A 14,681-nucleotide genomic window follows, 5' to 3' on the forward strand; every position below is an offset into this window, starting at 1 on the left:
CAGTGGGAAGTCAGTTTGGGAAGGCCGGGGAAGGACCCAATGTGGAAGTTACCCCCCCAAGTTAAAGGGGCACCTCCCTTTGGCAGTGGAACAGCACTCATAGAAGTCAACGCAGCGCCAAGGGTGAGGGTGTACACATTGCTCTTGTCGGACAAGAAGGCCATTTCAGTGTCAAAATGAGATGAAGGCATTCTAGTAGGCAGCCAGGTCACAGTGTTGGAGCTAATAACCTCATATGGAGATGATGATCATAGTCCTTCTACAATGTCCCCACTCGGCTGGGATCATGGGGTTCTGTGATGCACAAGAAGAAGGGTTATTATTCAAATATTGCAAGTTTTGTATTTGACTCTTCATTATATAAGCAAAAGCAGACAATAAAAAAAATAAAAACACAACTTTCATTGAAATTCACTTGGGAAGGTATCTGCCATCTTTGGGCACCATCTTGTGGAGATTTCTTAAACAGTAAGGCCCTCTGATAGTTTTTTCATTTCTGATCATTTAAGGTAATATCAATTCAAAGCATTTTAAAATCACAAGGATCGTTAATATGTCTAATTACCTGAGTTAGATGACTCCTCCTCATTTTGTAACACCGTCTCCTTGGAGACCTGCTGTAAATGGCTGACTTCTTGGTCATTCTCCTTATGTCTCTGAGGATCAGGGTGGGTGTCCTCGACGTGTTCATCCTTGCCCTCACCGTCTGCCTCTGCCTCCCCTTCCCCAGAGTCCGTGCTCCTAAAGCTGAGACGCCTCACGCGATACATAACGTCCACGTCCCTCATCCAGGCCAGTCGCTCAACTGCCACCCTTCCAGGTGAAACAGCCAACTTGTTCTGCAATGCTTCGATTCGGCTGGATGGACCCCTGCCCCTCCTCTCCCCCTCCAAGCTAAGAGACAACCGGCGGTCTAGGTTTGGCGGAATGGAAAGCGGCAGTCTATCTGGTGGAAACTCTGGTAACCCTGGGTGGTCTCGTCCCAACTGAGTCCGTGAACCAATTTTATGCTCTGGGACAGCAAAAGGCTTCTTTTTCTGCTCCTGCTTGTCCTCAGGCATCGAACTGTCTGGTTTCTCACACTCAGTTTGAACTTCTGCTGACTGTTTATCTGCGCTGCCTTCGGGGGTTTCTCCTATAATGGCTGCCATTTCTCCTACATCTACATCTTTAGTTACTTTTTCACCAACTCTCTGTTCGTCTGTGACTTGGAGGTCTGCGGTCACTACGTTTGCTGATACTGTAGATGAACTCTCATCTGTAGCTTCATGCGCTGGTATGCTCTCAGCAAGATTTCCTGCACACAGATTGTCCAAAGTTTCTGCCTGAGCATTGTCTGTTTTTTCAACCTCTCCCACATTTTCCTGCGTCAATGAATGCTGGTTCTCTGTTTCAGCACATACGTCAGACCCTGATGGATTCAAACTGAAGTCATTTGACTCCTCTGTATTAGCATCTTCTGCTGGGCTCTCTAAGGTAGAACATTGTGGTGGACTGCCATTTTGATTGGCTGAGCTGTCCGAGCTGTTCTCTTCGTGAAGTGGAGGCAACGGGCCCTGTCTCATCTGATTCTCAAGCTCCCTTTTACAGATGGGACAGTCCTCCTCCGAGTCAGCACTGAGATCTTGAAGGGAATCTGGATTGCCTGTGGACGATTTATCGACATCTGCCGGGTCTCTGGACTGACGCAGAGACTGGCATATGTCCTCATAATCAGGAGGGCTAGTGAGTGTCGAGGCATCTTGCATGGGCTGTCTATCTGCCCACGGCACCTCAGCTGCTGCGGTGTTTGTTGTTGGACTGAAGTCGCAAAGTGGTGTCTCGATAGGCTCGTCTGGCAAATCTAATTTTATTGTTCGGCCATCGTTGCTCCGTCTGCGCGAAAGGTGAGTTATAACCCTGTATTCTCTAAAGCCTGTCTCCCGTGGTGGGACGGGGAGTTCCTCCCTTAGCTGCTTGCTAAAGGTCACCGACTTTGTGGCAGGTCTGGAGAAGGCGCTCTTGACTTCCCTGTATTCTGGGTCAACAGACCAGCTTACTGCGCTGCGCCTAAGGCTGCTCGGCTTGTTGAGAGGTTCTGATGTCAATCGGATTTTGATACGCTCAGGAATTTGTACAGAGCCATTTGGGACTTTATTGCTGGCAGTGCCTAGCTCCAAGATGTCTTTGTAAGCCTCGTTCAGGTCTTCTATGCACTTGTCCACACTGGGCTGTTTGTTGCTCTGTTGCTGTTGTTGATCCTGGACTTCTTTTTTGATGGTCTCCAGCTCTTTCACAGCATCCCATGGCCGCTGGCTGATCGGTTTTAGTAGATACTGTTCAAATACCTCCTGCCCAGTGTTTGCTGCTGGTTTGTCCTCCTCCACATTTCCTGAGGTTGGTACTGCTGGCTGCTGAGCTGTGCTCTTGTTCAGCTGGTTGGAGAAGGTGGCTGTCAGGGAGAAGGCGCTGTTGCTTGACAGTTTCAGGCTCTTCACCCCCTTCATCGGAAAAGTAAAAGCAGTGCCCACTTGACTGCTGTTGTCTGGAGAGTCTTCAGTGCCGGCAGGGACAGGTTCTTGTTGTGCTTCCTTATTTTCAGGGGCAGGTTTCTGGACCTCTGGACTAGTTTGTGTCTCCTGGTCTCGATACTGATTTGAAGGCCAGGATCCTGACAGTTTCAGCTCCTTGTAATGGTTTATTTTAGGGGGTCTACAGGGTACCCTTTTAAACATTTTACTGCTTGCTCTACTGCTTGTTTTGCTGCTTGCTATGCTACCAGTTAGTGCTTGCAGCTCAGCTTCAGCTGAAGATGTGCTTTGGAGACTTTGGTTTGTTAAGTGGCCAGTTTTATTATCACTGGGACTGTCTGCTGGGACTGGTGACTTCTCGTTGTTGTTATTCTGATCACGGATTATCCCAGTAAGCTGTGGAGTAACAGGGACAGACACCAAACAAAAAATTGTCTCACTAAGTCTCTTTTTTAGATTCTTTGATTTGTCTTTCTCTGGTGGTTCAGGTACCTCCACCTTTTTTACTTCTGTCACAGTTTCAGAGACACCCTGATCAGCCGGCTTACATGGAGGAGGTGGTGGTTTACCCAAAATAGATGAAGGCAAAAATTGACTACGGTTTTGTTCAGGAGCTACACTGTCACTTTTTTTAATTATTCCCCTATTGGACCATCGATTAATACTGTCATTTTCAGTGGGAGCTGTTTTGCGGGCTTCAGTATTGGGAGCTGGCCCCTGTTGGGGAGGAAAGGCACTATCATTTGTAGATTGTCCTAAATTCTTAGCAGACGGAATCTCTTTGTTGATGTTGCGGATCTTATCTGAGTCAGTGAGAGAATTACCGCCAGGCCCTCCTGAGATTTGTTTTACTCTTGGTTCTTCAGTGGGTTCACGGGTATGCACTGGTTGTTCTTCAGGCCCAGAATACACCTGTTTCCGATGGAGCACACTGCGATCTCCATAGTGTTCCAGCCATGAACCACTTGCCTGTCTGGACAACCATCTCCCAGGATCTGAGCTGTGCATCTGCAGAGCTTCTGCCCTCCATCTTACGTTTGCAATTTCATTGCGGTTGATTGAGACAGATCTTGGTAGTGGGGGTCTTCTATAAGACGGAGGTGGAATGTAGCCAGGGGGCTCCATTCCAGAGAGCGTAGAGTGTTGTGCGAAATAGTCTTGTCTGAAGTCCCCGACCCTTGGATAATACAGAGACCTGTCTTTTTGTTTGGCACCCTGTTCTATAGCAAGCATTTCTGCGCTACCCCTGGTCTGCTGGTGAATCTCATATGACGGTGGCTTTAAAGGCCTGCTGAACCTGGGCTTTGGTAAAAGTGCAACATGGCTGCTTGGCCCGGCATTCCTACCCCAACGCTCCCTGCCAACAGCACCACTATAGATATACCTGCTGTAAGGCCCAGAAAAGACAGTGCTGTTTATCCTCTGTTGTCTATCAGGTAGGCTAGGCCTGGATGGAATGAGCTCTCTGCTGACAATTCCATCGGGTGACAAAACTCTGGGGAGAGACTGAGACTTTGCTTTAGTTCTTGGGTGAAAAAAACCCTCAGGTGTCCTCAAGCGATACTGATCCTTAGACCACCTGTCTCCATCCCCATCTGACAGTTGCCTTCCCAGGCCCACAGCAGGCCTCCACTCTTCTGTACCAAGGCTCTGGCATTTCCTCTCCCCAGTCACCCTCAGCTGACCAGGACCTGCATCTGGATCTCTTAGCCAGGAAATGTCCTCCCATAGCTGCTGCGCTTGCCTCTCTGCCCTGTGTTCCTCCGCTGCAATCAGGGCTTGTGGCCTCCATGCACCAGCAGAGGCCCTCAGCTCCCTGCCATCAGCATAGTCCAAGAGGATGCTGAAGTCCTGGCCTCGCCTTCGCCAGTAAGAAACATCCCTGTCCTCATGACTCAGTGGCTCTGAATAAGTCAAACTAGGAACATCGTAGAACCTAAAAAAGACAGAAAAGCTCTGTGTTAATAAAACAGGGAGTGAGACAAGGTGAAACTAGGTTGGCGTAGTTACTGACTGGCACTGCAAATGATATCTAACACAGTCAAATCAATAGTTTTAGAACAACACAAAATAAATTCAGAGTATTAACTCTGTTTATAAAAGAAAAAAATTAGATTTGAAACTATCTGTCTATCATCTCAAGCATGTGTTTGGCTTCGACAGTATTGGCTTTCCTGTGCAACTTAATCAACGAGAGCCAGCACATATAGTATGAGACAGAAGTGCTTGAGTCAGCGGCTCCCGAGTCCCTTAAAGACACCATGAAATAGTGATGCCACTGCAACACGATCTGCATATTAAATTGTGCTGACCCAATCTTACAAGCTGGTCAATGGCCAATTTACCTGATCCGACACAAAAGCAAGTAAAAGAGGCAAACAAAGTGTTTAATTGATCACATAACTCAATTAGTAAAAGCAAACGGAACCTTTTAAGAAAAATGCAGCATACAATGTTAATGCAGGGCCACTATGTCACAGAAAAAAACATTAAGGGGAACATTAGAATAAGTGGGTCTTGCTATATGCCACAAGCATTCCTGTCATTTTGAATATACTCGCTGAAACTTAACATAAAATGGCATCGGCGTGACAAGTGACGGATGGCAGCTTTAAAAAAACCGGTGTGATATAGCACTGCTGCTTGGAGATAATTTTAGTTACACATCCATATTTACTTCCTAAGTGCAGGATGTAATGCATGTTGCACTGCCAAAACAATTACATTAGAGGTAGTGCAGTATATCATAACAGATTACGTCTAAAATCCAGAGGGTCACTTCTTTGTGTTAAAGAGGGTCATTTGGTAAATTACACTGTAATTTCTAATTTCCTCAAGCAACAGCAGTAATTTTCTTTCTGTCTTGGAGGAGCACTGCTGAAGGAGGCAGCGGAAAAACACTGTGAAAATCTACAAATATCCCTCAGGTCATCAGTCACATGTGAGCATGCTTGTCACTTATATGGAACGAGTGAGTGCGGATTTGAAATGTAACCGTCAGCTCTTTCAAATGATATAAATCACAAATTGTATTTTTGCCAGGGCAACTACGGCTGAACAATTTTAGGAAAAATATTTAATAATTGCAATTTTTGCAATTAGATTTGATTTGCAATAATAATAATAATAATGTTTTTTTTTACATTTGAGTTTCAGTTAATATTTACTGTAATACATTTGAAATGTGATGACGCATTACCACATTACTACTTTATATTCTAATTAGGGCTGCAATGATTACAAAATTAATTGTCATATCTTGATAATCGAGTGTTTTTTAAATAATAATAAAAAAAAAAACATTCCAGCTTCTTAAATTCTTTGCTCCATATGACAAAGAAATCATTAAAACTGAATAATTTTGTTTCGTGGACAAACTAAATATAAGACATTTGAGAATGTCGACATTTTCAGGTTTGGGAAAAAACAAATAAACATTTTCAACTAATCAATCAATCAAGAAAATAAACAACAGATTAATTGATCATGAACATAATTGTTAGTTGCAGGCTTAGCAGCTTTTTAATTTGTACAGTTCATAGAACAATCAACAACTCCAATAATGAATTGGTAGCCTTTGCATTGATTTTTGCTTATTGTGCTGTGCTGTGATTTGATAACAGTTTCATGAAAAAATTCAAATAATAGAAAACATAACCACAAAAACCCATACAGAAATATATATACATACACACTATACTGTGCAAAAGTCTCACCATTAGATTTACTGTAGGTTCAAGCATACAGTATAAATATTTCTCAACAGTTTATTGGAACACATCCAGAAAATAGGATAAGATAAGATAATACTTTATTGTCCGTTTGCACAGAAAAATTGTCTTGCGTCACCATTTTGACAGTCGTACGAGACAAAATCAGACACAGGACAATGCAGCCATAAAAAATAAAGTCTAGTATTGAGTGTGACCTACCCTAACCCGCGTAAATAATAGCACAAGAGCCTTTCTTAAAACTGGAATAAAACCAAATTACAGAATCAATGTAATTGGGAAAACTTGTCCTACTATTTCATGTGGACAAATATCTGTCTATTAAAGCAGGCTTAGTCGAGACGTGGTTCAGCGTTACATAAAGATGTTGTATGAGTTAAACTCATTGACAGCTTTCCAATATACTCTCATTCCAATCCAAATGTCAAAAATCACAGAATCTGACTGGCATAAAAAGCAACAAAGCTGGTGACGCCCTGAGACTTTTGCACAAAAATGTATATATAATGTAATGTAGGGAGAATATAAAAAGGAATCACAATTAGCCTCTTTTTAAGAGCTCCATCTCCCATCTTAATCACCCGCACTAAACCACTGCGCTGAGTCTCTATACATCGAGGCGGCAAAGTCAATGGATCATCCTCGGCAACAGAGCATATGCTACTGTATGGCTGAGGGGAGCCACACTGTGCACACTTGCCCAGCAACATGCTTACATCACGATGCACGTGCTGGGTGTGAATCAGTGTGCCAGTGTTTACAGTGGAGTGATTACGCGCCTGTCTTGAGGCATGTTTAGTCCTCCTCACTCCAAACTGTGTAGTGCTGCACAATTCGCAAATCCGAGGCTGCGGAGACGCGCCAGTGCCTGATCGGGATCCGCAGAGACACAAGTCACCTCTCTGGTGCAGACGTGTAAACAATTCTGAGAGCAAAGGCACCTTTCACAATTCCTGATATCTATATGTCAGTGCCGCCGCTGCTGCTGCTGCTGCTGCTGCTGCTGCAGCCACAGTGTTCTGCAGCTCTGTAAGGAGGAGAATGGGAAGAGGAGAGGAGAAGGGAGGGGGGGAAAAAAGACCTACGCAGTGCAGACTCAGTTTTGCATGCAATACTGAAGGGCCCAAGTGAGAAGAGGGGGGGGGGGGGTGGGGACATGGGGGAAAAAGGGGGAGTTAAGGGTGCGGGGGATTGTTAAGAGAGGGGAAAATGTACTCACCCACTATCAGTGGCGAGAGAATCACCCAAGGGCCCAGAATCACCTAGGATACCAATGCCGATTCCGATTCCGATGCCGAGTTCTTTCCTCCTTAGGTTCCTCTCCACGCCCTCGCTGTCTATGGGGTGGTAACCCTTCACCAGCGCCTGCCTAGTGCCGTAGATACCCGGGAAGGACGCCCCCCTGTCCGCCTCGTAGCCGTTGAGTGTCCCCCGGGCGGCCCTGTTGTCCACGAGCTCGCGCTGGCACTCGGCGGGGCGCTTGTCGTAGGGCGTGGCAGAGGGAGGTCCGCTCCTGGGCAGTTTGTATCCGTGCGAAATGAGAAGGTCCTCCACGCTGTACATGGTGGTGTACTCGCTCACTTCTGGGGGCGGGAGGGCAAAGGTGGGTGTGTTGCCTTATGCGCAGTGCTGCTGGTGAAAGCTGGAGCACGTTTGCTCAGCAGAGGCCATCACTGAGTGAAGAGGGGACAGACACATGGACAGATTATTTCTGCACGGCTATTTTCTTGTGCTGTGATGAAAGTCGGCGAGCGTTTTTTTTTTCTCTCTTTTTTTTCTCCAAATTAAACCCAAACGTGTCAAACGTGGCTCAGTCTTTTGTGCAGACATAATTGTGTCTCCAACGGCAACTCTGACGTACGCGGCTGAGAGATTTAAAGGTGCACACAGCAAAATTTAAGATCTCATCTTTTTATAGTTGCTCTGCAGTTAGGGCTGTCACAGTGTTGTCATGCCCACTGCGCAGTCAAAGTCATCACTGTTCTGTTTTTCTTTTCTTTATTTTTTAATCTGTTCAGTGACAACCGATGTCAGCATTTTGTCTCAAACACTTGAGACAAAGCAGATCTGTAGGTGCTCTAAAAACTGTGAATACTGAATTATCAAAAATATAAGAGACTATTTTACTTTAGCAATCAATCTACAATATCTACATCCAAGAACATGTTATATATTAATCACAGGAGACAAAGAACAAGCTATTTTGGTTATGTGTCAGGTGCTTTCTGATTCTTTAGCTTCTTAAATATGAATGTTTTCCAGTTTATTTGCTCCATATAACATACAATCATTCAAACTGAGTCCTTTTTGGCTTGTGGACAGAACAAGACCTTTAAGAACATCAGTGATCAACATTTTATGACAATTTACAGACCAAACAAGTACCTAATTTATCGAGAAAATAATCAACAATCGACATTCTTTTCACCATTTCCTGCTTGGACCAAAATTGTTAATAAACAATTTAATATTTTCAAGTCGGTCAATATCAATAATCATCGTGAATAATGTCAGATAATCAAAGACTTTTCAATCAATTGACTTTTGTAGCTGAGTAAAAAAAGTTAACTGTGGTTTAAAGATTTTATCGACAGTAATCAGCCATTGTGAGAGAAACATTTCACTCACTTTTTTCCTCAAAGTGTGCGGAAAACAAAGACTGAAAAAAATATGATATTGCTATAAATTTTTTGAGATATTAAAATCATATTTTTATGATTTTTTGTCAGCTCAGTGGACAGGCTGGTTCCCTGGTGGCACCTGTGGAGTGTTCTCCCATCAGATCAGCAGATTAGGCTGAGCTACAATAAAAAAGTCTATAAAAGTGTCGATTTTCATAGGGTAAGAATTAGACCTTTATATGTGAACTTTAGGCTATCATCGCCTATGTTTTTACAGCAGTCTGACAGGAAAAATGAAACAAAGTCTCACCATTAGGTGTCGCCAAATCTTACACACTTGATCTTTAATGACGTTCTTTAACCATAATGACATTGTTTTCTCTCTCAACATGTGACAAAGTTATATAGTGGAAACCCCCCAAAAATGATGTTACAGGTAAATTAATGTTAATTTACACTGCACACAAGCAACAGCGCATCAACGGTGTACAATTAAGTTATTTTATTACTTTCATTGTTGTTTTTATCATTATAAAAGTTTAAAATGGTTTTAAATGAGGCAGATTTATTCCCAATAATATAATTTGCTCACTCATCATCCTTCTCTCCCTCACATATACTTCACACTGGTATAGACAGAGATAGGGTGACTCTAATTATTATTATCATTCAATAATACCCTGATATATACAGTAGAAGAGTATTTCCCATTTTCCTCCAAGTAGCACCAAAGGAAGCTCATGTACCACTGGTGGTACACGTACCACAGTTTGAGAACCATGGCAAGTGTTCCTCCCAAAGACATATTAACAAATGTCTTCAAAACACAACTTCTAAATGTATTTAAAGTATTTAAAGCACATCACGATTTTGTTTCCTCGTTGTCTATAATACATTTTCAATAAAAGTTGTGATTTATCCTCCAGTTTGCAGGAGGAACATCTGTCATCAGTCACTACGTTCACTTTTATTGTTCTCCTGACACGCAGAGCAGCATTTAGACAGCAACATTAATGTAGGGATGTAACTGTTAATTATTGCACTTCCAAGGGAAGTTCTTCTTCATTAAGTACACAACAAGAGCTTGAAATACCTTTACCATGTTGTCAGATAAATTCCCGCTAACGAACCAAGACTGCACACGTTCTCTTTACCCAGACAGGAAATTGAATATTCAATAAATCACTACATATAATGTACACTGCCCCCCCTTTTTTTTCCTGTCCATGCTGTGTCAGCATGTGTGGTGAAGTTTGGTACGTTGCCAACATCACTTGTGTCATAATGGCATCAAGAAAAATATGGTACATTTATTACTTGTAATTAAAGTGATTGAGTCCCCGCTTCGTATAATCCATTTCAAAGTTAATGACGAGGAAGGGGAAAAAAAAGCAAAGAATGCAGCCGCAAACTCGGGTGAAATTGAATAAAATAAGGAACAAACAATCACACACAGGACATGAATGTTAATTCTCCTTTTTTTAAACGTGATCCTTAAATAGATCAATTCATCGACTCATTTGTCCATCCATTCATCATTTTTAAACCTTTAATCGCATGAAGCTCATATTGTATTGACTGAATAACTTATAAGCAAGTTCTGCATATCTATAGTGTAACAAGTCATGAGTTAATAGTAAGTAAATATAAGAAATAATGAGTAATAGTATAATATAACCTATTAGTCTGAATCTTAACTACTTTTATCTCCTTTCAGTCAAGATATAGATTAATTTACTTGATTTTTTTTGAAGGTTTTGTCTAAGTGAAGGCTACAACACAAATAATCTATAAATTTTCAAACTCTATCCACACAAATTTGCAAAAAAAATACTTTGAAAAGTGTCTCAAACAGTCGTTAAATTCAAAACATGTTCTGCAAAGTGCTAATATTTTTTCCAAAATACTTCAATACTATCCCCAATACTACCCCACACCTAGTCTTCCGTTTAATTGAGATTATGAGAAATGTACGGAAATGTGACACATGACGAATGGGGGCCCCCAGCGCCCCCTACGGGCCAAGGTTCTCTGGCGCAACCCAGATTTGCCGCTTGTCTAATAATTGATCAGATTCTGTTGTAAATGTTCTATATTATGCAGATTTACTGTTAGAAATGTTGATATTGGCAGATTTTTTTTTTTTAATACCCATAATTATTCAGCCATAATCTGTTATTTTATTGATTAATGGATTAGTATACAGTATTTCTTTAATTATCATGCGACAAAGACAGTGGGAAAAGACCCAAGAAGGTCATGAGTTTTCAACAAAATAAAAATAAACCTAAACTAGTAAATAGTCTAGAAAATCTCTTAACAATGTTTTTACTTATTGCCTCAATGTTTAATATTTGCTGCAAATATTTCTGCTATTAATTAATCTGTTATTTTCTTCATTAACGTTCTTCCCAAAACTCAAAATGACTTGTTTTGTCCACAAACTAAACATTAATTTTCCTGCCATGAAGGAGCAAAGAAACCAGGAACATATTCACATTTAAGAAACCCACTCACACTCAATAATCAGCAGGTAATTAAATAAGTAATTAGTTACTCAGTTAAATACTGCAGCCCCAATTTTATATAAATGTTTTTGGGGTAAAAAAAAACCCTCCTCCCCTCCTCTTGACCTCAAGGTGACCTTAATGTTTTTCCTCACTTCTTAACTTTGTGCACTCTGCAGTCAGGAGGTGGCCTCGTTCCTGGAAGCCTATTTCACTCTAGCAATTCTGATCCGTCACAAAGACTGGAGGTAATTCATATAATCCAGATGTATACGACTCGGCCCAACATCAGGACCACCCTGTGCGTTTGAGACTGTGTGTGTTCAAGGACGACACAAGTGGAAATTAATTATCGTCACCGACTCTAGACGAGCGGAGTTCGCAGAGTCTAAAATTAAACATTAAACGCGACAAAAATCGGCGTCTCTGATGTGAATGGAAAGTGTGGTGAATGCAGCAAAAAAAATAAAAAAATATTAAATCCATGAGCAGTCCTGTCATGGGTGGGCAAAGATACAGACCAAGCTTCTTTGAACAACAAAAAAAAAGAGTGTGAGAGTGACCCAGACACCGTGGCCCTTCTTTTTGACAAGGTCACAGCCTCAAATGATCACAGTGCAAATGTGGCACTTTTTTTTTTTTGCATAGCAACAACAAACAACAAGGCATTACATGTTTATTTCAGCGACGAGTGAAACGCACAGGGAGGGATGTGTGAGTGCAGTGAGAGGTAGTTACAGTATGAAAAGTTGCTGCTTGTGTTTTTGTCATCAATTAATCATTCAAAGTCAGTCTCTGCTTTCCCCCCCTCACGAAAACACAAACACGTCTATTTTGGTAGCAGACACTGTCATTGATAACTTTTCCTGCAGAGCCACGAAAACAACAACTACTAAATTTTGCTTTAAACTTTCTCTTTTTTTAATATTGTCGAAAACAATGTCAGCAGATGGAGATTGGGAATGCACAGGCATGGCCTATAGAGCAGACTGCATACACAGGTAGTGGCCACTGTAACACATCAGCACTAGCAGGCAGGCAGCCAGCACCACCCTAACTGCTTAGGGAGTGTACCTACATCTTATCTTACCTAGTGATAGGGAAAACAAGAGCAGCCACGCCACCGGGGGCTCACTCAAACTCACAAGTTTGTGCACATCTGTGTTCCTGCACACATCAACACCCATCGCCGAAAACAGCCTACCTCTCCTCCTCTATATGAATGAATAATGACTGTGAAATAGATCCACATGTATCACAACACAAGAGCCATCAATAATACATGGAGGAATATGTTTGTCTGTGCATGGATACAGTGTCTGTATGGATGTGATCAGCTATAGGCTGCATGCTGCAGTGCATGTGGCACAGCCTACATTTATAAAAAAAAAAAAAAAAGACTGCTATGAGATGATTTTTTTTTTTTTTTTTTTTTTTTCTAAACCAATACCTGCTTCACCCGGTCAGTGCCGCAAACCCCCCCTCACCCTCTCTACCTGCACGCACTCCTAAGTTGAAGATCAGTCAGTCAGTCAGCGGTCATGTTTTGGGCGAAATCATAACCTCCCCTCCCCAGATGCAATTTTTTTTTTTTTACCCCCCCCCCTCCCACGAGAAATGCACGCATGCAGCCGGGAGGAAGGCGCCCATGCTCCGCAGCAGCAGCAGCAGCGGCGGCAGCATCTGTGTCGAAGGGCGAACATTTCTGAGGTGTGCGCAAGTTGACGCGCGGTTAACGAGGAGAGGCTTTTTTTTTTTGCAGATGAGTGTTTACCAGGCTCTTCTGCTGGAGCGCCCCCCCCCCCTCCCCAACCCCAACCCCAAACGCGCTCACACACATACACAAACCCCTCCCTGGAAAATCAACCTGACACGGAGGAAGCAGCATGCAGCAAAAAAAAAAAAAAAAGCAGCGCAAAAATGCATAAAAAGGGCGTATGTATATATATATATATGTATGTAACAGGCGCATACCTGAGAAGATGCGTTTGGCGCGGCCGTCGCAGTTCCCCTGCGCCCAGCTTCAGCACTGCACACAGCCTGATCCCGATCCCGATCCCGATCCTGAGCCTGAGCCGAGCATGCCTATTGGTAGGCAGAGACGCGCTGGTTGCTGGCTGCCTGGACTGGGTTTTCCTCACTACAGCTGAGGCGGGGTGGGCTCCTCTCCTCCTCACATGCAGCCACAAGCCATACACACTCAGAGAGAGAGAGAGAGAGAGAGAGAGAGAGAGAGAGAGAGAGAGAGGGATGTCAAAATGGTTTCTTCCAAACTGTTTCTCATAACTTTTCCCTTTTTTTCTCTCATAGCAACAGTCATTTTCTCTCTCTCTCTCTCTCTCTTTCGCTCTCTCTTTCCCGCTCTCTTTTCTTTCCATCTGGGATATTGACTTGAATGATAAGTGCAGCACATGTGGCAAAGCAGGTAGGTCTTTATAGGTATCTCCTGCATCAGATGATATTGCACTTGAAAAAAGACAAAAAAAAAAAAAAATTTAAATCAGGAAAAAAAGGACTTTATGCTGGGAAAAGTTGGTGTACCAATAAAGTAAATGCAAATGCAAAAGAGCACATAGAAACATAACTTTCCCCATAGACCGCATGTGTCAAACTCAAGGCCCACGGGCCAGATGTGGCCCGCCACGTCATTTTATGTGGCCCGCGAGTGATTAATTGGTCTTAAAAATCTGTGTTCTGTAGGTCATTTCCCACAATGCATGGCGATTGCGTTACCCACAAAGTGAAGGCATCCTGCCACAATGATACACTGCGATGTGTATCATTCTAAAAACTCCGGCTAAGTTACGTGTTGTCGTGTCAACTGGGAGAAAGAGATTTTAGGTTCTCTATGCGCATCATGCGACGAGTGAGATTGAGATTGAGACTGTGATCGCAGCAGTATGTGTTCCCAAAAGCCACAACCGAAAACGATGCGGCAGTGAAAGCTAGCTTTATTGTGGCTGAAGAAATCACCCGTGTTTTAAAGTCTTTTTCTGATGGGGTGTTTTTGAAGCAGTGCATGCTGAAGGTGTGTGAGCAGGTCTGACCCGACCAGATACAGACTTTTAAAACTGTTTGTCAAGAAACACCACTGCAGACCGGGTTACATCTTTAATGCATCATATTTGTAACTTGAATAAGTAATAAATACAGAAAGTTATTTAGCAATATGTTACGGAGTAGTTACCTTTAATTTGCATTATATAGTAAGTATAGTGTAACCATTATGCTGATGTGGCCCTCAGTGAAAATGAGTTTGACACCCCTGCCAGAGACCTTGTTTTGTCATAGTGGAAGTACCTAAGAGTGCAT

At 42.7% G+C, this 14,681-nt stretch overlaps 1 protein-coding gene across 1 annotated transcript; it reads right to left on the minus strand.

Annotated features, from left to right (window-relative positions):
- Positions 1–259: 259 nt before the first annotated feature.
- On the minus strand, positions 260–7,804 carry jcadb (junctional cadherin 5 associated b; the record flags this gene model as incomplete). Its single annotated transcript, XM_083890421.1, has 3 exons — positions 260–294; positions 566–4,446; positions 7,461–7,804. 3 exons carry the CDS (start codon positions 7,802–7,804, stop codon positions 260–262), a joined length of 4,260 nt encoding a protein of 1,419 aa, XP_083746547.1.
- Positions 7,805–14,681: the final 6,877 nt, after the last annotated feature.

The sequence above is a fragment of the Microchirus variegatus genome (genome assembly GCF_963457635.1).
Source record: "Microchirus variegatus genome assembly, chromosome: 5".
NCBI lineage: Eukaryota > Metazoa > Chordata > Actinopteri > Pleuronectiformes > Soleidae > Microchirus > Microchirus variegatus.